Source organism: Hemitrygon akajei, chromosome 6 (assembly GCF_048418815.1).
Source record: "Hemitrygon akajei chromosome 6, sHemAka1.3, whole genome shotgun sequence".
In the NCBI taxonomy this organism is placed as follows: domain Eukaryota; kingdom Metazoa; phylum Chordata; class Chondrichthyes; order Myliobatiformes; family Dasyatidae; genus Hemitrygon; species Hemitrygon akajei.
Genome location: NC_133129.1, coordinates 34,690,968 through 34,718,285, shown reverse-complemented (window position 1 = coordinate 34,718,285; position 27,318 = coordinate 34,690,968). Strand labels below are relative to the sequence as shown.

General features: G+C 40.8%; 1 protein-coding gene across 17 annotated transcripts in view; it reads right to left on the bottom strand.

Moving 5' to 3' along the window:
* The window catches only part of LOC140728939 (teneurin-3), a 2,305,574-nt gene that overhangs the window by 236,208 nt on the left and 2,042,048 nt on the right, over positions 1-27,318 (bottom strand). For all 17 annotated transcript variants that reach the window (XM_073048051.1, XM_073048055.1, XM_073048053.1 and 14 more), the window contains one exon: positions 14,875-15,112. In XM_073048051.1, coding sequence (XP_072904152.1) covers positions 14,875-15,112 — 238 coding nt within the window. The remainder of the gene's footprint in view (positions 1-14,874; positions 15,113-27,318) is intronic.

Below are 27,318 nucleotides of genomic sequence, written 5' to 3'. Positions count from 1 at the left end.
TAGTTAATTCCTAACTAATGTCTGACAAGAACTGGCAAGGTAGTCTGCTCACAAAGCAAAAATGTATGGATAATATATGCCAGTGTATTTGTTCATGTCCCATCAACAAATGCACAAGACAAACATTAAAAGGCCAAGATAGAGAAAGAATTACAAGCTGGAACATAGCTAGCCAATGTGAGGTTCTTGATTAGGAATGGTGACAAAGATTACAGGGAGAAGGCAGGAGAATGAGGTTCAGAGGGATAATAAATCAGCCATGATGGAATTGGTACAGCACAGTCGATGGGCTGACTGGCTAAATTCTGCTCCTATGTCTTATGATTTTATGGTGTGGGAAGAAAAAGCTAGTAGAGACGAAAGTGGCGAATGGGTAGGTGAAAATATTGATTGTGGTTTGAAATGGAATGGAAATAACATTAAAAAACTCAAAGAATAGATAAAATTAAGATATTATTGTCTCTTTCGATGCAGTATCATAGAAAATTAGTTTTAATCAAATAGGTTTTCTATTAATTTATCACAATTGACCTACATTTTGGAAGAATTGATAGCCTATGTATAGGTTTATGATTTATTGCACTAGTTCATAGTTAATCTGATTTTTTAGATTTGACGTGCAATATTCATATAGACTTTATTAGACAAGTTATGAAGAGTAAATTTGTTCTTTCTTTGAAAAACAAAGTCAATATTCATAGATTATATACTAATGAAAAATTAACTTTGAAAATGCCTGTAAAATGAATCTATTTGCATCTCACACGTGCCCTAAATCCCCCACTAATACTGTGTATATGGACTTTTAAAATGTATCTTAAAAAGCTCCATGTGATAGACCTATTAATACACTTGAAACTCATGGGATTAAAATTACAGTGGAAACATGGAAACTAAACTAGTATTTGAATAGTTATTTTTCCACATTATAATGTACTCAAGTGCCTTTTTGAAATCAGTATTTGGATCAATGCTTTCATAATTTATAGTAATAACTTGGGAAAATATTTCATCACTTCAAAGTTTCAAATGACAAGAATCTCAGAAAAAAAACCAATGAAGATGGTAATGGACCCCAGGAAAATGTCACAAGATCATGACTTTATCAACATATTTCAAGTTCTGAGTGGATTGGTGCTGAAATGTTTCCCTTCGTAGAGAATTCAAAATAAGGGTTGCCTATATAAGTCGCAGATTTCGAGGAAGTTCTTCTCATGGTGTTCTGCACCATTGGAGTCGCTGCTCCAAGGAGCTACAGAAGCTGAGTTATTGAATGAATCCGAGGCTGAATCACAGTGGATTTTGAATTCGAGTCCCTAGGTCAGGATATCCCAACTTCTTTTATGCCATGGACCCCTACCATTAACTGTGAGGAGTCCATAGATCCCAGGCTGGGATCCTCTGCTCCAGAGCCATGGCCTCTGGATGTTACCCATCTTTGTTCATTTCTCGGCCAAATCATTATCTTACAATTTCTCTTGGGCATCAACTTTCTCCTCTTGAAGATATTTTAAGGACAACAATTGAGTGTTGGTTCAGTTGGCCAAGAATATATTTCAAATGAACATTTTTGAATGCATCTTTTGTGCATTAAAGCTGAATTTTTCGATCTCTCAATCCATTTTGCCATGGTATTTGCACCTTATTGTCTAACTTTCCTCTGTCACTCTAGCACTGCATTCTGTATTTCAATTTTGTTTTACTCTTTGTACTACTTCAATGGCTGGAATGATCTAAATTAATCATTAACTCTTATCCTCACTGTATGTCTATATGTGAGACACTATTAAAACAATTAGCAATGACCTTTTTATATACCAGCTCGTAAGAAATATATATGGTGGCGTAACAGTTAAAGCAGCTGCTCTACAATACAGAAGATTCAAATTCCTCTTGCCCTCTATTATAAACACAAGAGATTCTGCAGATGCTGAGAATCCAGAGTACACACACAAAGTGCTTGAGGAACTCAGTGGGTCAGGCAGCATCTATCGAGAGGAATAAAGAGTCCACATTTTGCACCAAGATCCTTCATCAGGACTGTCCTGACAAGTTCCAATGAAACGTCCTGAAACGTCATCGCTTTATTCCTTTCCATAGATGACCCCTGACCCCCAGCATTCTGTGTGTGTCATCCTGATCTCTGTTGTTGAATGAGTTGAGTTTGAATATTCTCTTGTGATTGTGCGTGATTCCCAGGGTACTCCAGTTTCCTCTCACATGCCAAAGATATTAATTGGTCACTGATGTAAGCTAGTGGCAAAATAATCAAAAGAAGGGAGTTGATGGTTGTGTGAGGGAGAATGGGTGGCAAGATTTTAGTAAACAGGAAGAGAAAATCTGTGGTTGCTCAAACAAGATGGCGCCGGAGTGTGACAACTCTTTTTAAGCTGTCCCTCACAGAGCCTCTCATTATATTATATATATAGTAATCATTCTACTCTTTTAATTCTCAAATCTAAGACTATCAGAATCCCTAACAATGTTCTCTAAAATAGCTGCATTGCACTTTCTTGGCAGTTGCTATACTAGATTTTGTGTTCTGCTTTCTATTTACCATCTTGTAGTAAATATATATAGCATGATCTGCCTGGATGCTACATAAACAAAAGCTTTTTCATTGTACATCAATACACGTGACAATAATAAACCAATACCAAAGTATTACCTGGTCAATCTGCTGTGAGACTGCCAAGCATTTCTGAAGTGCTCAAATCAAAGTTTAGTTAACTTTCTTTTTATGAAATTTGGCCATTCTTGGGGTATGGATGTAAAGCCGAGGGCAGACTGCATTTATATCCATCCTTAACTGTTGCCCAGCCTAAGCAGCTTTCCTCAAGACTGTCAAGGATTAGGTATAGGCCAGACTGATGGCAAATTTCTTCCTTTGAGGAAAATTAGTGTGCAAGGTGAGTTTTTACAAATCATTTGGTCATTCTGTGGTCATTAGTACAGATAGTAGCTATTTAATTCCAGAATTATTCAATTATTTTCATTAAAATTCACCAACTGCCACAGTTGGACTTAAGGTTATGTCCACAAATCAATAATCCGGGTCTCTGGATACTGGTCTAGAAAGTTAACCACAATACTACCATATAAAAAGTTGTAGAGTAACTCCAATCCTTTGATATTCTGGATCCATTGAGATAAAGTCTAGTTATTCTGCTGTCTACTGAATTTTTAATCTTGCTCTCCTGAAGTTTCTTTTAATAATCTTACATATTTGACTCCCTAATCTCTCTACTCTGCAATAGCTCTTTGCTTTTTCACCAAATAGAATATTCTTGACTCTCTTTTCCTTAGTACAGAAACAGAGGACCTCATACTTCCCCACAATTAACTCCATCTGCTGTAGATATGAATAAACACTCTGCTTCATTGTCCTTGTTGGCTGCAGAATTTTAAACAGGCAGGGATGACTGCAATCCTGATTATATGTTTAAATTAAACCTTCCTTAGTTTTTTCTGGGGACGACTTATAGAACTTGTGGCTTACCACCATGAAGCAGAAATGGCCTCTTGTTCATCTACTATTGATTTTAAACTAACTGGTCTATGTTTATCCAATTTATCACTTCCTTCTCTGATCCCTATTTGATCACCAATCTCCTCATTAACTTCCCCGTCCAAAAGTGATTTGAAGTATTTCATATGATGCTCTTGGATTTCTCCAGATTTCAAACATAAAGAGTTCTATTGATAGAACAATGGTTCTGCTCCTTAATACACAAAGTAACAAAGATTAAATTTAGCAATGTTAATTTTCCTTCAGCTTTACATAGAACATAAAGCAGTACAGCTCAGTACATGTTCTTCAGCCCACAATTCTGTGTTGACCTTTTATCCTACTCCAAGATCAATACAACCCTTCCCTCCCACATAGTCCTCCATTTTTATCTATGTGGGTCAGGATAGGGTAGTGGATGAGAGGAAGGTGATGGGGGGAGCATGTTGTTGAAGAAAATGTCAAATCATCTAACAGACAATGTAATCTGTCAAAATAAATTCCTTGAGTTCTTGAGGGAGATGTTAGTCCGGACTTCTTCAATATAGCAATCTTTGGATTCCTAAAATTCAGTATTTCTGATTCAGAAATGACTGCACTCAAATAACATGGCAGAGAGGTGAGGGGCTGTATAAACCTTGCCTACTCAGTCTCACCAGGCTAGTGGAAATAAGGAAGAGGTACAAGCACAAAGTGAAAAAGAAAGCTCTCTATGTTTTACTTCACCTATTGTCTCCCTTTCAACACCAGTAAAGAGCTCTATAGCTCCTGAACACAGGTGGATGTTTGCTATGGCTACAATGTAGGAGCCACCGTTGATCCAGTGATTTCAAGGCCCATAAGCTGTAAGGGAGCGATCATCTCTCTGGACGTTGTTACTGAAAGGGGGTGTGGTGAAGCGGGTATCAGTTTTGGCTGTGATGATTCCCTCATAGAACTAGTCTGCCATCACGCTCTACAGCGACTCTCGAGTGAGTAAAGTCTGTTTGATTTATGTCAGCAGGGTCATTTGATGCCGTGGAGACCATGCCCTAGCAGAGGCTCTACCTGCTAAGAGGAGATCGAAGGGGTAGACTGAAAATAGAAATAGCTCTGTAATAAGGAACACTCCCATTTAAAATGTCAAATAAATTGCATTAGATACAAAGCAATGATCAATGTGTAAAACAATTCAACTCTCTTCTTCAGTGCAACTATATTACAAGCAAGAATTGGTTACTGACTGGAGATCAGCCAGTTGTCACATGCTCAAAGTAATTACTATCCCCTGCTTCACTAAACCCCAACTCAAAGTCTCCACTGGTGAAAGCCCAGATCTGAGTCTGTGGCCACCAGCAGGGCAAACACCTTTTCAGTCACGTAGTGACAAACTGTGAGTTTCTGTTAGACACGACTACAAGTGCCTCATTTGCACTCGTGAGAAAATGCAGGGTATACTTGCTGAGCTGGAACGTTTGATGTATGTAAAATGGAGAGGCATAGTCTAGATTTCAAAAAGTACGTTTTTGAACTGGATTTTATCTTCGTATTTAATATCTCACACTGCATGTTAAAGGCAGAATATGAAGCATTTCCTTGTGTAGAATTGCAATTTATATTGTAACTAATGGTGGACTTTCAGGAAGTGAAGTCAAGAGAACACAAACTAGTCCTTGTTGAGGTACTGGGAGAACAGCTTTAAGTTCCTGGGCATTAACATCTCAAAGAATCTAACCTGGGGAAAAAATAATGATGCAATCATGAAGAAGACTGGTCAGTGCTTATACGTTTTTCAGAATTTGAGGAGATTTTGTATGTCACCAAAGACGCTAACAAATTTTTACAGGTGCATGGGAAAGAGCATTCTGACTGGCTGCATCAGCACCTGGTATGGTGGCTCCAATGCACAGGATCAAGAAAAGCTGCAGAGGGATGTGGACTTAGCCACCTTCATTGTGGCCGCTATCCTGCTCAGCTCTGAGGACATCATCAAAAGACGGCGCCTCAAGAAGATGGCATCCCCCATTAAGGACTTTCACCATCTAGGTCATGCCCTCTTGTCAGTGCTACCATTAAAGAGAAGATACAGAAGCCTGAAGACACACACTCAACATTTCAGGAACAGCTTCTTCCCTTCACCATCAGATTTCGGAATGTTCCATGAACACATGAACACTACCTTTCTAGTTTGCTCTCTTTTGCACAGTTTATTTTTTAGATTTTTTTTATTTTAACCAATAGTGTGTTTTTATGTATTGAGCTGTACTGCTGCTGCTGCAAAACACATTTCATGACATATATATTGGTGATAATAAACCTGATTCTGAAAGGGACAAAAGGATGTCAAATCTTTGCTGAAAGAGTTGTTATATTATTATTATTATATTAATGAATGACTTGGAATCATTTTTGAGTGCTGATTGTTCTCAGGGTCACTCAGACATAATGGAATGAAACCTATTTTTTCCTTTTGCACTTGTTGACAGCATCAAGTGCTCCTTGGCTCAGGTTTAATTCATATTCACAAAGCAATTCCTTCAGCTTTCATTAACCGTGCTCTAACCATCAGAGTCAAGTGAACAATCTGCCCATTTCTCTGCTTTGCACAAAACATCTCTGAAAGATGACCAATCCGGTGTTACAACATGCCTAAATTCACTAAGGACTTAATTCCACTTTGTTGAGTCAATCTGTTATCATTGATAAAGGGAGATGATTTCCAGGCCTGATCCTGTCAATAAAAAACAATTGCAATAAGCTCATTACTGGACATGCTTGCCACTTATTTCAGGCATACATAGTCTTTACACCCTGATACTGAAGACTTACTCAGTACACAATGTCAAATGACATCATCACCAAAGGACAAGCTAATGATTACACATACCAACATACAAACTAAGAGCAGGCAAATGTGTCCTTTAAGGTTATCATTCAATAAGACTAGCTGATTGGGTCACACAGGCAGAATTACAGCACAAACAATACACACAAAAAAATTCAGGAGGAACTCAGCAGGGCAGGTAGCATCTGTGGAAAAGAGTAAACTGTCAATGTTTTGGGCTAAGGCCCTTCTTCAGCATTTATTAGGATGTGCTGCTTTGCATATTTTGTCCTGTTTGTGATTACGCCACTAACCTCTGGTGCTGTCTGTGAAGTTTTTACATATTCTCCCTAGGTGGGTTACCCTCAGAATCACTGGTTTTCTCCATATCCTTAAAATAGGCTAATTGACAACTGTGAAGTGTTACCCTGAGTGCAGGTGAGCAGGAGAATTACTTGGAAGTGACAAATTTGTGAAAGGAAGTAGGTTATGCAGACATATGTGGAGAACCAAGATTGATTTGAGAGCTGGCCAAGTCTGTAGGGGCCAAATAGCACCTTTTTCTGTCGTATGGAAATACCCAGTGATAAATGTTTGCAGCTTTAATTCTGTACCCCTGCCTTCCCCAGTAACTTTACACTCTCTTACTATTCAGGAATTTTCATAGACTGCCCTCAAAGGAAGAGATCCAGAGATCCACAGAGACCCTCTGAAAAAGAACATTATGTCTCATCTCTGTCTCAAATGGGCAACCACTTATTTTAAATAGTGATCATGCAATTCTGATACTGAACCTGAAGGACATTGTGAACTTCCTAAGAATGTTAACATTGATCTTACGTGCTCAAAGTAAGCCCTGTCAAAATAAATCCAATTCAGGACACGTGCAACACACAGAAAGTGCAGGAAACATGGCAAGGTTTTCAAGTCTGAGGTACTTGGAAGGGAACATGTTTTATTTGCTGAGGAGTGCCATGTGAAGGAAAAGCACATCTAAGGAAATGCCACGTCCCTTGGCACGGAGCACCTGACAAAGCAGAAGTACCTCTGAGGAAATTGGACACACGTCTCCCGGGAGCATAACACTGAGCAAAGGTACTTCTAATGATGTGGGACATCTGAAATCTCCAAGTATTGAAACAAATCAATGCTAATTGAGATTGTCTCACCAACCACAGCAACCTCCAACCAACTGTGGCAACTAGATCAGTACTAAATAGCAAGAGTCTTGTGTGATGTCTTCCTCAATATAAAAATACTGTAAAGCATTCCGTATAAATGAGTATTTGAAAACTGATCAGATGTACAGTGCAGACAATCTGTCAAAAATACTAAAAACAAACTGTGGTTGAATAATTTCTTCTCTAACACTGCAGTCAGTGTCCAATCAACTATCTGTCAAATTCATCAAAACTGTTGTCAATAGAATCCTCAGGCTGATTTAAAAGCATGACTGATTCATGAAGCATGGGGGAAAAAATGCCAACTTGTTTATTGAGAAGGTCTTGCTTCATTTCCTTGTGCACTCCACAGCGAGAGTTATCGGAATATATTGGTCTCGGGTTGATCCTCAGGATATGACAAGGGTGCATTTATTGGCTATCTCTAATTGTCTTGAGAAGAAGGTGGTGAGAAGAAGTTAGAAGTTTATTTGAATGGATAACCCAGGCCTCTAAAGCACTAGCGTACACACTTGCAGACAGAAGGAGATTCCTGTGGGCCTTAACATCACAAATTTAGAATACATCACTCAGCAAACTCAGAATTAGCCATCCTCTCTTGAAAGGAGTAGAATATAAAAGGAAGGATGTAATTCTAAGGCTTCATAATACATTGGTCAGACTATACTAGGAGTATTGTGAGCTGTTTTAGGTCCCTAATCTAAGAAATGATATGCTTGCTTTGCAGTGTGTCCAGAGGAAGTTCTTGAGAATGACCTCAGGAAACAAAGGGTTAACATATGAAGATTGTTTGATGGCTCTGGGACTGTACTTGCTGGAGTTCCGAAGAATGAGGGAGTGATATCATTGAAACCTACTGAATATTGAAAGGGCCTAGAGTTTACATGGAGAGGATGTTTCCTTTAGTATGGAAATCTAGGTGCAGAGGGAACAGTCTCAGAATAGAAGAACGCCCCATTAGAACAGAAATGAGCAATTCATTGCCATAGATCATAGATCACTCTAGAGGCCAAGTCATTGGTTATATCTAAAGAGGAGGCTGATAGGTTCTTAATTGGTAAGGGAATCAAAGGTTACAGGAAGAAGGCAGGAGAGTGGGGTCGAGAGTGATAATGAATTAGCCACGGTAGGGCAGACTTGATGGGCCGAGTGGCCCAATTCTACTCCTGTGTTTTATGGTCTGATGGAAAGGAGATAGTAACCAGAGCGAAGGACATCAGAAAGGGAATTTGCAAAAAGTGAATTAATACCACCCCAACTTACTGGTTTTGTTGAGAAAGCCTTTTGCATTGTGGCTTCCAGGGCAATGAAAAGCCTTTTTGTTTGGAGTAGTGAATGGTGTGACGTTGGAAACACAGCAGCTGATCTGCAAGGAGCATTTTGCTGATGTTTTAGGGACAAATAGTGACTAGGATGCCACAGCGAACTCCTTCTCCTCTAAACAGTGCATTGTGGGGATAAGTGAGGAGGTTTCAGAGTGATTGAGGGAAAGGTGTCCTAGTTGTGAGTGAGAAAGGGGACGGGGGGGGGGAGGGTGGTGTTTTGAGGCAAGCAACACTGAGAATTGGTCACATAATCAGAGAAGGACAAGTACCTGGGTGTAAAATTCAGAGAGGGAAGGATTCAGAGATATATTGTGATATCTGACTCCTGGAAAGTCAGTTTATTATCAGACATACTGTAGGTCATGAAATCTGTTGATTTTTTGGCATCAGGACAGTACAAAACATAAACAATTATGAAAAATTACAGTAAGAAATAATTTGAATATGAAGTGCAGGAGAGGGAAAGCGAGGCAATGTTCATGGATTCATGGAGCTGACAGAAGAGGGGAAGAATCAGGTCTGTCAGAGAATTAGATTACCAGTTAAACAGAGAAGAACTTTCAAAGTCTTCTTGGGAAAAAAATACCTCATCCCCTCTAACTCCTGGGAACTTCTGGCCTATCACCACTCAAAGAGGAAAAGAAGCATTCCAGATGATTTTGAAAATGAGGCTATGAATTGGGCACACAGAGAGATTGCAAACACCCTCAAAAGCCACCTAACTGCCCACCCTGTCTGAAGCCTCCTGCCCCATCTTTGGGAAAGCCTGCGGGTCCCAGATTAACCTCATCAGCCACCTCAGAATCAACAAAGCAGAGAGAAAGGAAGTTATCCTCAATCCCAAAGGACTCCCTGACAACAAGATGATTTAGCAGTCATTAACAAATGCTGAAAATACAAAAAAATGTACTATGAGCAATTTGTATTAATTTTTTGTTTTAACTGACCAAGTAATAAGTGAGGAGAGAGTGCTGACTATTGTAGAATATACCCGCTATTAAAAATGAAAATGAAACAGGTTATTCAAGGAATGATATTCTTTGTTTCCATTCACTGGGAGTGAGGATGAGTACTCCATATAAAAATGACACATGCAAATTTCAGTAACCTTATGTGGGCAAGAGATGACTTTCGCACTCAAAGTGGCTCGCAGGTGGAATTTATTGACATCAACATTATACTGTAGATGTACTGAAGTTTGATTATGTACATTACTGTGCAAAAGTCTTAGGCACATATATGTACATATAGCTAGGGTGCCTAATACTTTTGCACAGTACTGTTTTTATCAACATGGAGTGAAGAGTATAAATCTGGCTGTTGTGAAAACACAAAATCTGGCCAGTTTGTAAAAGAATGTTGGGAATGGTGAGGGTGGAGTGCCACAGGAGAGGTGTGGGATAGGTGGCAGAGAAGGAGTGCCAGGGGTGGGGGGAGGGGTGCAGAAACAGCCAGCCCTGAGACATCAGTTGAGGTCATTTGATTTCAATCAACTGGTTTATTCTCTCATCAAAATGTCTCTCTGGTGCTTCCCTCTTCCCTTCCCCTTTTCCCAACTATGAATCCCCTGTCCCTGCCCCCTTCCCACTCTCAATCCACATAAGTGACCCATATCAGGATCAGGTTTATCATCACTTGTGTGTCATGAAATGTTTTTTTTTGCTGCAGCAGTATAGTGCAGTACACAAAATTACTACAGTACAGTCAAAAGTCTTTGGCACCCTAGCTATATATAAGAAGGTTGCATCGATAAATTCAGTTGGCTGGCAGGAAACAAAATAAACTGTTTGGCTGAAGAATTCATTTCTGTGTTGTAAAATTCTAATTGTATATATAAAAAAATAGCAACTTACATAAAAAACAGTAATTCAGTTCTCTCGATTATGGCTACTTTAAGTAAAGGAATATTTAGAACAGTATTTGGTAACTGCATCAAATATATTTATGGAAAGGAATGGAATTAAATGGTAAACTAGGAAATTACAATGAAAAAACTAACAGAGCTTTGTTTGGAAAAAAAACTGTTTGCACAAAATGAAAAAGATAACTTGTCCCTGTTGGCCAGACAGACTGTCAGGTTAATTACCAGTTGTAAATTCCAACCAACAGCCTTTCACACACAACATTATTCAAGCAATATGTACGTATAATGTACCTTCTAATTTCACTTTAATTTTGTTTTGCAATAGCTTAATAATTACAATATGTGCAATGCACTCAATTTCCCCCTAACTGTACTTCAGAACTACTAAATAATTCTATTCCCTCCTGTGAATCCTATTAAGCAGTAGTATCATTAGAAATATTCTAAATATTCTATAATCAATGTAATATTGGCCATATTAATGTAAGTATTTCATTGAGCTCATAGGGTACGTTGAAATCTGCTTCTCTAAAAGTAAATTGGTACTTAATGCCTGGGTTCAGCGTAACCCAATAAATCAGCTGATCACTGAACTGAGTATTTAATATTCTGTCTAAAACTTTAAAGTTGAATTCCACCATCATCCATCTTCAATCTGCCAGACACATCATCCTTATAGTTACATGTGCAAAGTGGAATGGGTGTTGCTCATGTGAGTCTATGGGGGAAGGAGTACCAAACTAAGAGAGGAATGCACTGGCCTTGCCCACAGCACTGCTTATTGTCTCTTCTTCCTCACTGCATCTGAAAAATAAAGCTGATGAAAGAAACCTGTAACGTGGGAGGCTGGTGGGTTGCTAATAAAAAGATGGAAGAAGTGGTTGAATATTTTAAAATTGAGCATCCACTCTCCTTACCTCGGTCCTAAAATGGCTGGCCCTTTCTCCTGTGACCTCTCTGCATTATGCACAATATCAAATAGCATGATGTAATACTGTATGTCCTTCTCATCTCAATGGCATCATGTCTCATTCTTCTAAGTCAATGTCCCCTCATGGATGGTCCACAGATCTCAAACGGATTTTGTGAAAGTGACATTCTGCTTTAAACAAATTTTCTATCAACACCATCCTGCATGCATCTTGCACGGGTCAGGTTAAGTGTTCCCCTTTGCTGCTTAGCCATTAAAAATTACTAAGTTGGACACACAATGGCAAAGTTGGGAAGCTGCATCCTGGGTTTGTAAAGGAATATTTAAATTTGTAAATGCAAACATCAAGTTAGACATCTTTGGCTGATTTTGTTCTTTTTTATCTTCTACCCTGGGGATTATTTAATACAAGTTATTAAATTGAAAAAATTGCCCTGACGAGCATCTTTCAGGGCTTTTTACAGGAAATCAATTATTATCAGTCACATTAACTTGTTGGTGTTCAAAATGCTTCAGTGAATAAGCTTAAAAAATTGCAGGGTGTTCTTAAAAGTGACCGAGGAAATATGGTGCTTGGTGCGGTGCAGGTAAATCATGCGCATATTATGGATGGCAATATCTAAGGAGAGGCTGTGCAACTGATGACAGGATGATGTGGTGGCGAAGGAAAGAAAGTGATTGGGGAGTCAACGTGTGTTGGGGAGGAGAGGGAGAGAGGGGGGAGAGAGGGGAGAGAGGGGGGGAGAGAGGGGGGAGGGGGAGGGAGGGGGAGGGGGAGAGGGGGAGAGAGGGGAAGATTCTTGACGATGGTGAAGCCAGAAAGCCATGCCTCATGGTCAGACAACAGAAATTATGCAAAGCACAGTTGGTGAGAGATGGTGGATGGGGCTGGCGGAAGGAGGGTAAGTAATAAACCCAAAACTAATCGGGAAATCTTCAAATCAACCCATCTCAAAAACTCAGCATCTGATCTGGAATATGAACTGATTCTGCCTAGATTCTGTCAGGGGCTGACAACATTCCAGAATGAGAAGTTTATTTGGAAAGTCTGTTCCGTATTAAATGGCTGGAATTCTAACGGCAGCTGGGTACAACTTCAGCCACAAAATGCTGGCATTCAGTTCAATGCAGAACCCCTTTTAAGTCCAATATTTCAGCTGGCCCTATATGTTATTATGTACTGAACAATATTCAGCACTGGCTCTAGATTATGTAGAACTCACTATCTTAGACTGGCCCAGACTTACATCCAAGCCCAGTAACCAATAGTAAACACAAAGTACACTGCAGATGCTGTGGTCAAAGCAACACGTACAACACGCTGGAGGAACTCAGCAGGTCAGGCAGCATCCGTGAAAACGAACAGCCAACGTTTCGGGCCGAGAACATTCCACGACGAAGGGTCTCGGCCCGAAACGTTGACTGTTCATTTCCACGGATGCTGCCCGACCTGCTGAGTTCCTCCAGTGTGTTGTACGTGTTGCCCAGTAACCAAGCTGGCCGTAAATTACATCCAGTTTAATTTACCTCAGTTTTTTTTTCCTACAAGGAATTCAATATTATTGCAGATAGTAGAATTCCATTTTACTTCCCATTCCTGTTCCGACATGTCAGTTCATCGTCTCCTCCAGTGCCACGATGAGACCACAGTCAGGTTGGAGGTGCAACACCTTATATTCCATTGGGGTAACCACCGCCCTGATGGCATGAACATTGATTTCTCGAACTTCTGGTAACTGCATTCCCTCCCTTCACCATTCCCCATTCCCACTTCCCTCTATCACCGTACCTCCTTGTGCTCCTCCCCCTTCTCTTTCTTCCATGGTCTTCTACTCTCTCCTATCAGATTCCCCCTTCTCCAGCCCTTCATCTCTTTCACCAATCAGCTTCCCAGCGCTTTGGTTTCCCCTAACCTGGTTTCACCTGTCACCTACCACCTTGAACTTCTTCCTCCATTCCCTTTAACTTCCCGTCCTTTTTTCCAGACCTGATGAAGGACCTTGGCCCAAAGCGTCAACTGTTTACTCGTTTCAATAGATGCTGCCTGGCTTGCTGAGTTCCTCTAGCATTTTGTGTGTGTGCTTATTGCAAACTGTCTACTTTTAAGCTACTGTGTTGACTGTGACTGAATCTTGTTATTGCTCAAATGCACGGTTCTGGACCAAATTCTCAACAAAATGACTCAACTCCTTTTTGAACAAGAGCAGGGATTGCCACCAGCTTTATCAAGGCACTTTACATCCTAATACTTCACTGGGGATTGACCTTCCTGCCTCTTTCGTTTTCATGACCTACCTCATTGAGTATAATCAGAAAGATTCATCTTGAAAAGACTGATGAGATAGGACAAGCAGTCATGAATATGTAATTATTAACCAGCACTCAGCAGAACTGAGATAAAATAAATTCCCAACCTTGTCATTTTCTGCGTAATTATGTGACTATAATGTTCACTGACATCCATAAAAGGCTATAACACAAAAAGCGCCATTGCAGGAATCTATCCCTTGTGGATGTATGGAAATAATTTTGTGACATAAACTTAATTAAATTGGGATTGGCAATTCTATCGGGCAACTGAATTAAGGCATCTTGAACTAAGGTGGGCAAGTGTACAGTTGAACCAAAATCTAATTGAATGGCAGAACAAGCTTGAGCAGCTGAATACCTTCAATATGTTTTTATTATTTTACTACACAATAGAGAAGTGTAAAAAAAGTAAATCCTATCACAAGATTGGTGACCCATTTAACAATGCCCCAATCACAGGGCAGTACTGGCATACTTCTGGTCTGTAAAGAAGGGAGCCTTTGAACACACCTTCTACTTGTATTGACAAATCAGATCTAATTCTCCCGGTGTAGCACTGGAATTGCGAGACATCGCACTGTGTGGCATCTAGCCCCTGCAGAGGGGGAAGTCTACTCAGAATAGTAGTGGAAGAGCCAGGAGGTTCTCCCACAATCTCAGCTAAAAGGATGGAGCCTTAACTCACTGAGTAACACAAAAAAAAAATGCTGGAGGAACTCAGCAGATCAGGCAGCATTTATGGAAAGGTAGATACTGTGTGACCTGTTGAGATCCTCCAGCATTTTAATGTGTGTTATTCTAGGTTTCCAGCATCTGCAGAGTCTCTTGAGCCTTAAAAAAAATCACTAATCAGAATGTTGCATTTTTGCCATTTAGTCCTGCTTGCAATGACAGGCTCCCTTGTGCTGAGCAGTGAAGTTTTCTTTATTGCGCGAGGCTTTTCGCATTGTACCTGGTCTCCAGTGGCACATTGCTCCCAAGGACCCAGCTGTCCTGCAGCTGGACAGATTCCGGCGTGGTGGGCAGCTCGCTGGGCAAGGCGGCCGCTGGGGCCGGACTCTGGTTCCTCCGCTGGCTCACTGAGTTCCTGTTGAGGGAGGTGACGGCAGGTTGCTGCTGCGTCAGGTGCTGCTTGTGCACGGGGGGCAGTGGCTGCAGCGTGGACTGGCTCTGGTGGTTGGCTGGTTGCTCTGAAAGGGAAACAGAGGGAAGGGAAGGGAGAACACAGATAACAAAAAATGTCAGTTTGCTCCAGACTTGTGTAGGTAAGAGCCCTGGAATGAAAGAGGGAGCTTCCCTTGGACTGACTCACTGTTTCATCCCAGTTCCACTTGGATAATTTAAAATCTGATTCAGAGCAGCAAGTGCACATTGGATCCCAATCATTCCCTATCTACAGAAATTCTCAATGTCAATCCATTATGAGTGTGTGCCAAAAAAAATCAAAATAAGTGAATTAATAACAGGTTCACTTATAGAGCAAAGCAGCATCAGTTGTCATTCAACCCAATGGGCTTGTCTTGATACTTGAATAATTATCACAATAGTCCCACTCTTTCTCAAATATACCACATCATTTCCCCTTCAAAGACTCTTTAAAAGTTATTATTTAATCTCCATCCACCACACTGCCAACCGTTTCATTCCAAGTCATATCTTATTCCATTAAAAAAAAATCCATCTCCCTTCACCCTAAAACCCATTCCCTTGAACATGGCAGCTCCTTTCTCTGGTTCCTCTAGGATTAGCTGACTATGAAAAGGATAATTCACTTCACTAGATGGGCGACAGAGACACCGTGTGTGTACATGCAAGTATGGATGCATACATGCATCTTTCTATCTATCATCTACCATGCTTCGCTCACCCAGGACACAGTGAATAGTACTATTCCATTTTCAGAAATATTTCCAGGTAACCTTTCAGAGATGATACAGAGTCCTGGCCACTGAAGCTCTGATTAAACTCATAACTGCAAAGAAAAGCTTGGCACCTCCTCTGACTTTCATTAAATTCTTTGGCAAAATTTGGCTCAGTGTACCATTTCAGAGACAGCTTCCAATGACATTCATCCAACTTTTACTTTTGAAAAAAAAAGTGACAAAAGAAAAGACTTTTTAAATGTTTCAGCACAGTCTAGATGGGTTGAATGGCCTGTTTCTGCTTTGCACTTTTCGAGAACTCTATGACTTGGTGGGCAGATTGGCCTGCTTCCTTGCTGCATCTCGAGATAAGAATGTCAATAATTAACTTATGTACTTTGATGGTACTGTGGTACTGTGCCAGGAAAGGGAGGGTTAAGAATGTCACAGACCTGGTACTTTGCTGGTGTGCATGATGTAAGAAAACAGACTTCTGTTTACTTAGCAATGGGAACTTGCAGGGAAATCTTTTGATCAGTGCAGGAGCATGCTTGTTGCACCATTTCAGTAACACTACAATGGTCCTTTGAGCAAGAACACACACTTCCCACTTGGCAAAATCCCATTCAGCCGAGCAGATGTTCCTTCATGCCCATTTTGCAGATTGTAGCACAGCTGATTAGAGCACTTGGAACATCGTGTACCTAATGACCATTAAATCCATTAGGCTGCCCACTTCCTCGGCTCACATTACACATTGTTCTGACTTTGCAGGAGGCCCCTGCTGGGAAAGTCGTCACAGACCTGGGAATCTTCCTCAGCCCAGTAGGTACCAGCTTGATTATTTAAATGCCTCAGTTGCAACGACTATACAACCAGTCTGCCAAGAGTGACTGCAGTTGCGGAGAGCTTTCTATACACAGATTTTATAGCGCATTACCATCTCAGTTAGGGGGATGGTACGTTACTGTATAATTTGGCATCTCTTCCCAAAATAGCTTGGCTCCAAACATTCTGTTGCCAAGCTAAGTTTGTATTGCGTTAGAAACTCCACCTATGGCACAGCATCTTATAATTGAGTAAATCTCAGTTTTTCTCACAGTTCAGCAGCAAGCATGAGACCAGGATGAGAAATAACTCCATAATATTATTCATAGTGCAGTATTAATACTTGAATCGAAAAAGCAAGTGTTTGTATCTCATGCCGCAGTAAAGCAGCCAATATAATGAAAGATTCCCTCTAAGCCCGGACAGTCTGATTCCACCCTCCCACCACCCCTTCCATCTAACAGAAGATACAAAAGCCTGAAGGCACATACCACCAGGCTCAAGGGCAGATTCTATCTCATTGTTATGAGACTATTGAATGGACCTCTTGTATTATAAGATGGACATTTGACCTCACCATCTGCCTTGTTATGACCTTGTACCTTACTGCATCTTCTCTATGCCTATAACCTTGTATTGTGCATTCCATTATTGGTTTTCCCTTGTACTACCTGAATGAAATAACCTGTACGGATAGCCCTGTGAAATGAATTTTTTCACTAACTTCAGTATATGTGTCAAAGATAAACCAATTTATAATTTACCTTGGGTGATAGAAATGAAGCATTAGGGATAATGGAATATAGTCGTCATCCGAACCCTTAGTGCCTAGGTGGCACATGGGGCTTCAATGGAATATAGAGGAGGTGCTAAAAGGTTGCAGTCTACAAACATTTATCTTGAACTAACACCAAAGCGAAATGTCCCCCATTGCACAAATTTCATGCTTCGCACAATGGGGTACAGTCAAAATTTATGTCTCGGTCAGTTTATCTGCCAGAAATATCTTACAAAATTTCTGAATTTCCCAATGACATGGAAAGAGGCCTTCTGGCTCATCAAGTGCATGTTGGGTCAGACAGCCATTTAATTCCTCCAGTAATTTTTCATGTAACCTATCCCTAGATCCACCCTTCTAATCCCCTGGGCACTATCACCCACGAACATTCGGGGTAATTTACACTGGCCGATTGACCTGCCAATCTGCATGTTGTTCAGTTGTCTGAGGAAGAAAACCCACATGTTCACAGTGAGAACATGCATAAATGTTACCAAGGGCCAGGATTGAACCCACGTTGCTGGAATTGTAAAGCAAGAACTCTGCTGGCTGTGCATCTGCGCTGCCCTTCATTAAACAGATCAAAATATCTGATGAAGGACAATTTTTGCACGTTCGATGTCAGCACATGTTCTTGGATGGATTTTGATCCCTTTCCAATAGATTTTAATGAATTCACTTTGGACAATAAAGGACCATATTCCACAAAGAACAGTTCAAACATTCTTCAAAATACAGATTTCATGCTTTGATAAATTTATAAGTTAGTAAGGACACAGCGGGGGAAAAAGTGGATGTTGCAGACGTGAGCGGAAGGGAAAACAATAGGGAATGCTAATTGGCAATAGAATTGAAATCAGCAGTGTGAGGACTGAGAAGCAGCTGTCAATCAGAGCAGCGAATTCAAGGTCAAATGAATTACTGAAATGGAAATAAAGCCAGAGAAAGAACAGAAAATTGGATGATAAAAGTGATTGGCAGCTAAAACTTTTAAAAATTATTTCTACATTTTAATATCTCCAACAACAATTAATTGCAGATCCATATTTGTTATGATTAAACTTTATGGCAGTGACAATGTCTGGCAGTAATTAATACTCAATTTGTATTCTGCAATAGACAGGTCTTAATTCAGAGAAGTTTATTTCCTAACTACCTTACAAATTGAGCAATTTGCATCATTCAACTAAATTTTCAATGCCAGAAAAATTGTAATTATTAAACCACGGCGATCAATGAGCACTTGGAATGAGTGGATGAATCTGAAATTTCTGCAGCATTTAGTTCATATTTACCCTGTTAAAACAGCAAGCTCATGTCATTCAATACATCTCAATGACGAGCTACTTATTGGGATACTGCTTGCTTGAAGCTCTTCCTCATAGTCCCAAGGCTTTGATGATGAGTTCCTTCTGCTTCATTTCTCTTCAGTGGTAGATGCCGCTGCATGATATGGGTAACCATTGCGCACCAGCTAGTTCACAAACTTGACAGAGCAAGGTCTTAGTTCTTGACAAAGAACAAAATGATTGTAGACCAGGCCCTGCTCTATTGGATAAACACACATATACCTACACATGTATGCACATGCATGCCTGAACATACACCCACGCCCTTGCATTTTCAATGGCCCTGTGTCCACCCTAATCTTCTTCCCTCACTGCTCCTATACCGAGCTATCAGCCCAACCTTTAGGAAACTCTCTCAGCTCTCAACCCTTCACTCTGCACCTCCTTCCCCTTAAACTTCACTAGCCCCCCTGCATCCAGCCGCTTTCTCATCACTTACCCCTCCTAATCCCTCAGCTTCCCCTTCCACTTTCCTTCCACCTCTCTCTCTTAGCTCTTTTCCTCACCAGACCTTTTCCATCTCAGCTCCCTCTCAATTCATCCCTTCCATCTCAGCTTCATCTCTCTAAGCTCCCTCTCACTCCATCCCTGCCATCTCAGCATCATCCCCTCTCCCTCAGCTTTTTCACTCCCTCCATCACAGCTCCTTTTCCCTCATCTGAACATCATCCCCCTCTATCTCAGCTCTCTCTCCCTCCATCTCCTCCCTCAGCCCCCCGTCCCTCCATCATAGCTTCCTGTCCCGCCATCCCCTCCATCTCAGCATCATTCCCCTTCACCTAAGCTATCTTTCCCTCTATCTCCCCCCTCAGTCTCATTCCCTCCATCTCAGCTCCATCTCCCCGTATCGAGCTATGATGTGGACATATTCCTAAGGTTTTTAAAAATTACATTTTGGGGGTCATTCACAGAAACAGGTGGGCAAAAACTACATTCATCCTATAGTCTGACAATAAGTTTCATCAGCATTTGACATCCTAGGGAGAGGCACCATAAATTCAGGGGCCAACAACATAAAAAAGGTGGTGTACAGGTATGAGGGTGAAAAGGAATGTGATTATCGTGGGGCACAGTATATTCTACAGTCCTCAGTACAGGTCTTGAAGGCTGTGTTGCAGCAGAACCACAAAGCTAATGATGTCATTATTACCACCTGAGCCACATGCAAATTGTCATAGAATCAGTCACACTCTGCACCCTGAACCTAATAAATTGGCCACTGAGTGTATGTTCATGGTCTTTGGCTGTTGTTGCCCATCCACTTCAAGGTTTGACATATTGTGCATTCAGAGATGCTCTTCTGCACACCATTGTTGCAACACTTGATTGTTTGAGATACTATTGCCTTCCTGTCAGCTTGAAAAAGTCTGGCCATTTTCTGCTGACCTGTCTCATTAACAAGGCATTTTCACACACAATATTACTGCTCACTAGATGAATTTTGCTCTTTGCGCCATTCTCTGTAAACTCCAGAGATTGTTGTGTGTGAAAATCCCAAAAGATCAGCAGTTTCGGAGATACTCAAACCACCCCGTCTGGCACCAACAATCACTGCACAGTCAAAGTCACTTAGATCATATTTCTTTACCATTTTTGGTATTTGATCTGAACAACAACTGAACCTCCTGAGCAGGACTTCATGCTTTTTATGCATTAAATTGCTACCACAAGATTGGCTGATTAGATATTTGCATTGACGTACAGGTACATAGATGTACTTGATAAAGTGGATGCTGAGTTTATAAATCATGCAATGAAAAGGTTTTCAATACATAGGATGTTGGAACCTAGACTGGGCAAATAAATGAGTTGTTTTATGAGGATGAGCTTCAATTGAATTTGGCTAAGATCATTATCCTGCCAATTAAGTTACAAGTACTGCATATAGATGGTCTGAGAGATAGCAGTTCATTTTCTGGTGAGGGGAAATATATAAAGTTAAAAAAAAAGAATAAGGTGATAGTACAGCACAGCAAAGTGGATCACAGTAACAAATCAAGCAGCGTGTATGGAAGGGAATAAACAGTCACCGTTTTGGACCAAGAAGGTTTCTTGGAGGGGTATTATTAGTCAACATTTCAGGCCAAGAAATTGGGCTCAAGATTTCCAGCATCTGCAGAATCTCTTTTGTTTACGAGTAACAAGTGTCTTTCAGGTGGATAGAACTGTTGTAGTCATTGCACAGAAACAGGACCATGCCAACCACCATGCTCATCCAAGCTAGTCCTATTTGCCTGGATTTGGCCCGTAACTTTCTAAATCTCTCCTGTAAAAAGTCCAAATAGCTTTTAAAAAATTTTATTATTATAGATGAAAGATCTCAGTTTGAAACGCCAACTGTTTATTCCTTTCCATGGATGGAATAATAGCATAGATGACCAATTCATGGAAAGTGTAAGAGATGGTTCTCTAGATCATTATGCTGAAGAACCAATGAGGGGACAGACTCTTTTACATCAAGTTGTTGTGTGATGGGAAAAGCTTAGTTAATTATCTATCCATTAAGATTTTAGGGAAGAGACCATAAGAGAATAAGACATAGCAGCACAATTAGACCATTCGGCTCATTGAATGTGCTCCACCACTCCATTTTCACTTATTTATTATCTCTCTCAACCCAGTCTCTTGACTTCTCCCTGTAACCTTTGACATTCTTAATCAAGAACCTCCACTTTAAGTATACCCAATGGTTTGGCCTCTGCAGCATTCTGTGGCAATCAATTCCAGAGGTTCACTGCCTTCTGGCTAAAGAAATTCTTTATCTCTGTTCCAAAGTGACGTCCTTGTATTTGGAGTCTACGTCCTCTGGTTCTAAACTCCCCCAGAGTGATCATTACATAATAGCATTTTAAGTAAAGATTGAAAATTATTTTGTTTACTCTGAAACAAGGATACTAGATCAAAATAAAGAAACTACTACATGGGTATTACATATGAATCATCAATGGTACATTGGGAAGTGACGTTAAGAGGTGTGAAAACAAACAAACATTACCTAATTTTTTGCTCAGAATAGGAAATTAGCATTAGATCAAAGGAGAAGGTTTATAAGGATCGGTAAGCATGAAGATGAGAGTTTTTCAGATTTCTGCAATGAAGCTACAAGGTTTTGACAATAAAGCAAAAAGAAGTATAATACGACAGTAATCCAGAGCAAACCACAAAATCAGACTATAAAAGATATGGGAAAGGAATAACAAGAACTCTTACTGACTGAGGCAGGAGAAATTTATTGGAGAATAAATGAAATGGTAGAGACAGTTCACAAATGTTTTGTGTCTGCTTCAGAAGACACAGAAACAGAAAGGAAATAGTGGCAAATCATAAATGTGAGAAAGTCTGAAGGTGCTGGAAATCCAAGGCAACGCACACAAAGTGCTGGAGGAACTCAGCAGGTCAGGTAGCATCTATGGAAATGAATAAACAGTCGACATTTTAGGCCAAGACCCTTCTTCAAGACTGGAAAGAAATGGGGACGACGCCAGAATAAAAAAAGGTGTGGAGAAGGGAAGAAGAATATCTGGAAGGTGATAGGTGAAGCCAGGTGGGTGGGAAAGGTAAAGTGCTGGAGAAAAAGGAATCTGATAGCAGAGTAACACAGGGGAAAGGGAAGGAGGAGCAGACTCAGGGGAGGTGATATGCAGCTGAGAAGAGATAAAAGGGCATAGTGCAGAATAGAAGAAGGGAGGGGTAGGGATTTTTTTTACATAACGAGAAACCAATATTCATGCCATTAGGTCCGTATGGAATATAAGGTGCTGCTCCTCTACTCTGAGTGTGGCCTCATCATGGCATAAGAGGAGGCCATAGACCAACATGTCAGAACAGGAATTAAGATATTTGGCCACCGGGAATTTCCACTTTTGGTGGATGGTGCTTGACGAAGCAGTCCCCCAATTTGCGATGGCTCTCACCGACGTAGAAGAGGCCACATCGGTGATAATGAATGCCCCAGCAGATTCGCAGACGAAAAGTTGCCTCATCTGAAAGGAGCTTTTGGGGTCCTGAATGGAGGTACTGGAGGAGGTGAATGGGAAGATGCAGAACTTTGGCTGCTTGCCAAAAGGAGTGAATAAGTGCCGGGAGGGAGATTAGTGGGGAGGAATGAATGGATAAGGAAATCATGGAGGGAGCAATCCCTGTGGAGAGCTGTGGTGGGTGGGGGAGGGAAGGTAAAGGTACGTATGGCAGCAGGATTCCTTTGGAGATGGCGAAAGTTGTGAAAGAAAATAGTGGAGAACAAATCTAGAGTGAATCAGTAAACGAAAGAAATTAGCCTAAACTTAAAAAAAAAGATAAGGGAAATTAATGGAACCTAAAGCCTCTAAATTGCCTTGATCTGATTTTCTACACCCCAAAATATCCAAAGAGGCAATTATGGAGATAACAGATGCTCTGGCTGTTAAGTACTAAAGTTCCAAAGATTCTATAATGGTTCCCAGATGTTATGATTGCGAGACTAATCCTGGATGGAAGACAACAAGGGAATAGTGGATGTGATGTAATTGCAGATCCATTATTCTGACATCTAGAATGGGGATGAATCAAGTTCCTTCGAAAATAAGAAAATCTTAGCATGAATTTATGATTTTAAAATGTTGCTGAGCCTATTGTGAGCTTATACTGTAACTAGCTGAATAAATATGGGGGAAACATTAGGTGTGATGTATTTGAACTTACAGAAGTCTTTCAAGAAGATGGCACACAGAAGATTATTGAACAAAATTAGAGCAACAGATCATTTGGGTTCATATACTGACATGGAGTGAGGTTGATTAAATGGAAGGAAAGCTGAGTGGAAATAAGCAGGCCTCTGAGATAAACCAGAGATACAGTGCAGTAACAGGCCCTTCTGGCCTAAGGAGCCTGAGCTGCCCATGTGACCAATTAACCCACTAATCTGGAAGTGAGAGGAACCCAAAGTAGCAGCTGGAGAAAACCCGTGTGGTCACAGGGAAAACATAAAAACTTACAGACAGCATCAGGAATTGAACCTGGGTCACTAGAACTAGGGGACGTGGCCTTAAGGTTCGGGGCAGTAGATTTAGGATGGAGATGAGGAGGAACTGCTTTTTTCAGCAAATGGTGAATCTGTGGAATTCTCTGCCCAATGAAGCAGTGGAGGCTACCTCAATTAATATATTTAAGACCAGGTTGGATAGATTTTTGCATAGTAGGGGAATTAAGGGTTATGGGGAAAAGGCAGGTAGGTGGATATGAGTCCTTGGCCAGATAAGCCACACCCTTACGGAATGGTGGAGCAGGCTTTACAGACCTACTGCTCCTGGCCTACTCCTGCTCTTATTTCTTATGTTCTTATGTTCTAATACAGTCGGCCCTCCTTATCCATGGGGGATTGGTTCCAGGACTCCCCGCAGATACCAAAAAACGCAGATGCTCAAGTCCCTTATTTAACCTGGCTCAGTGAGGTGGACTTTAGGACCCGGCGGAGCTCCGGACCTTCTTTAACCTGGCTCAGTGTGGTGGACTTTAGGACCCAGTGGAGCTCAGGACCTGCCTCCCGCAGTGCTTCTATTCCGTTGATGGAAAACGATCACGATTGAAAATAAAGTGGAAATAATAAAGCGATCGGAAAGAGGTGAAACGCCATCGGTCATTGGAAAAGCGTTAGGCTACAGTTGGTCAACGATCAGAACAATTTTAATGGATAAAGTAAGAATAATGGAGCATGTGAAAGGCTCTGCCCCAATGAAAGCTACAATTATTGCTAAGCAACGCAGTGGTTTAATTATTGAAATACATATGTTCCTTAAGTGTTTTATATGCATAGAAAGGCAAAATATATACTATACATTAAGACAAATGTCTGACTAACTGACGCTAAATAATACCGGACGTACCTGTTCCAACTTACTTATAACACCTAATACAAAGCAAATGCTATGTAAATAGTTGTTATACTATATTGTTTAGGAATAATGACAATTAAAAAAAAACTGTACATGCTCAAACAACAAGTGCCGGAGAGAGAACTTCCGGGTTTTCCCAATCCGCGGTTGGTTGAATTCGCGCATGTGGAACCCGCGGATAAGGAGGGCCGACTGTAGTGCCATTCTAACTGCTACACAAATATGCAGGAATTCCAGCTGATTATAGTCTACATTTGTCTGAGGGGATTAAGAATAATCAATCCAAGTTTGCGAATGCAAGGATGGAGGAACTGTGGGTTCTAAGGATGATGCAATGAGGTTTCAAGGGGATATAAGCAGGTACACCTTATTTAACACCCTCTATTTGTATTAACACTTTCAAAGAGAAATGGACTTGCAACTCAAGATCCTTCTGTACATCAACATAGCTAAAGGTGTAGCCATTTACAGTAACACACACAAACAATCCCGATGAAGGGTCTTGGCCTGAAACATCAACTGTTTATCCCCCTCCATGGATGCTGCCTGATTTTCTGAGATCCCCCAGCATTTTGTGTGCATTGTTCAAGATATGCAGAATTTCTTGTGTTTAGCCTTTTAATGTATACTTCGCTCTTATATTGGACCTTTGAAAGTACAACACCTTACACTTGTTTGGATTAAATTCCCAGGGTTCATCCATCCAATTCTCTTCCTGAGAGATGGCCACTGAGTACATTCAAGATAATGATGGAAAAACTTCTTGGATATTAGACCATAAGAGAATGGAGCAGTATCAGGCCATTGAGTCTACTCCGCCATTCAATCATGGCTGATTGATTATCCCTCTCGATCCCATTCTCCTGCCTCCTCCCCATAATCTTTGATGTCCTTACTAATCAAGATTCTATCAACCTCTGTTATAAATATACCTAATAACTTGGCCTTCACAGCTGCCTGTGGCAATTAATTCCACCAATTCATTAGCCTGTGGCTATAGAAAACACAATTGGAATTAGAATCAGGTTTAATATCATTATATGTGACCCTCCTCAACTCTGTCCTAAAGGGATGTGCCCTCTGGTGCTAGACTCTCCCAGTATAGCAAACATTCTCTCCATGTCCACTCTATCCAGGCCTTTCGATATTCAATATGTTTCAGTAAGATCTCCTTTCATTCTTCCCAACTCCAGTGAGTACAGGCCCAGAGCCATCAAACACTCCTCATATATGAACCCTTTCATGCCTGGAATCCGACTCGTGAAGCCCTCCTCTGGACCATCTTCAATGGCAGCACATAAGGGAATTATGGGATGTCGGCAGGAAAGTAGTACTGAAGTAAAAGATCAGCCATAATGTTATTGAATGGTGGAACAGGCAAGAGGGGGTTGTAGAGCCCACAAATGCCTCTTTTTCTTATTTTCTTTATGAACAAGAACAGATTTTTCTCTTTAACTTCTGAATCTGCCCACTCTCAGCACGGAACAATGGAATGGTAAAGTGGAGGGCAGGAATAAAAGAGATTTGTGATTATGATCCTCCAGCATTTAATGGATTAGGGACACACGCCAAAATATCCAGCAAGACACAGCATGACCCTTTACAAAGTGAAATTTATGGAACAACTAAAATAATTTGGCTTTCCATGGACAGCAGAAATTCAAGTACAAAGCATAGATTTTTGCTTGCTATTATTCAATGTCACACTGTTGTGGGGTCTGCATCAGTGCACAGCTATTTCCAAAGCCTTTGATTAATATTGCATGGCGGAACTGAAATAACATCTTTTGTAGTTTGCTTTTTCATTGGGCTGAGTGGTATCTAGCAAATATATTTTTACCACAGCTATGCCTGATTTAATTTGAGGCTATTCCACAAATCTAGCTTGTCAGAAGGCTCTCCAGGTTTTGCTGTCTAAAACTCAGATAAGGTAAGGGAAAGTGATGTGCGGGATTACTGCCATAACATCTCACGGTCCTGCTGTGTCTGAGAAAGCACTACAAAGCATGAAGCAAAAATGCAACATAAAAAAAACTATTTTCAAAACTAATCCAAAGGGAATTTTCTTTGGTTTAGTCTTGATAAACATCAAGAAGAGAAATGTAAGACATGTCATGTGGAAACATCCATCACTGGGGCAGTTTTAATGCTGTACTATTTATCCCTTACTGCTTTGGTCCCACCATTTCTGATTTTAACCTGAGTGAGTGGGGAAGTCTCAGCCTGAGGCTGACAGGATCATTCTTTACGTATGCAGATGCGGCTGGTCTCAGCAGGTATGGCCTTTTGCCCAAGGGAAGGCACTGGGACGCGGTTCTGCTTAGGCTACAGGTGCAGGCCCCGCAGTCATGATGGTAAACGTTCTGGCCTTCCCTTCTACTACACCGTCCCTTCCTGAAGGCAAGAATCTTCTGTCATCCGTTCCTCCCATATTATCAATGGCACATTTGGGTCATGGATTCCTGATACTTGGCATATTCATTCAGTTTCCATAGCCACCAAGCAGCCTGTATTGAGTTTACTATCACCAGCTTCATGCTGCCGCAACGAGAGGCTCAGCTCAGCCAGATCCTGCTCCTGATCAAAACGGCGTCCATAGAATTGTCAAGGGTTCCCAACCTTTTTTCAGTAATTTATATTTAATTTTTTGCAAAACAGTGCAGAATAGGCCCTTGCAGCTCTTTGATCCGAGCCGGGTCGCCCAGCAAC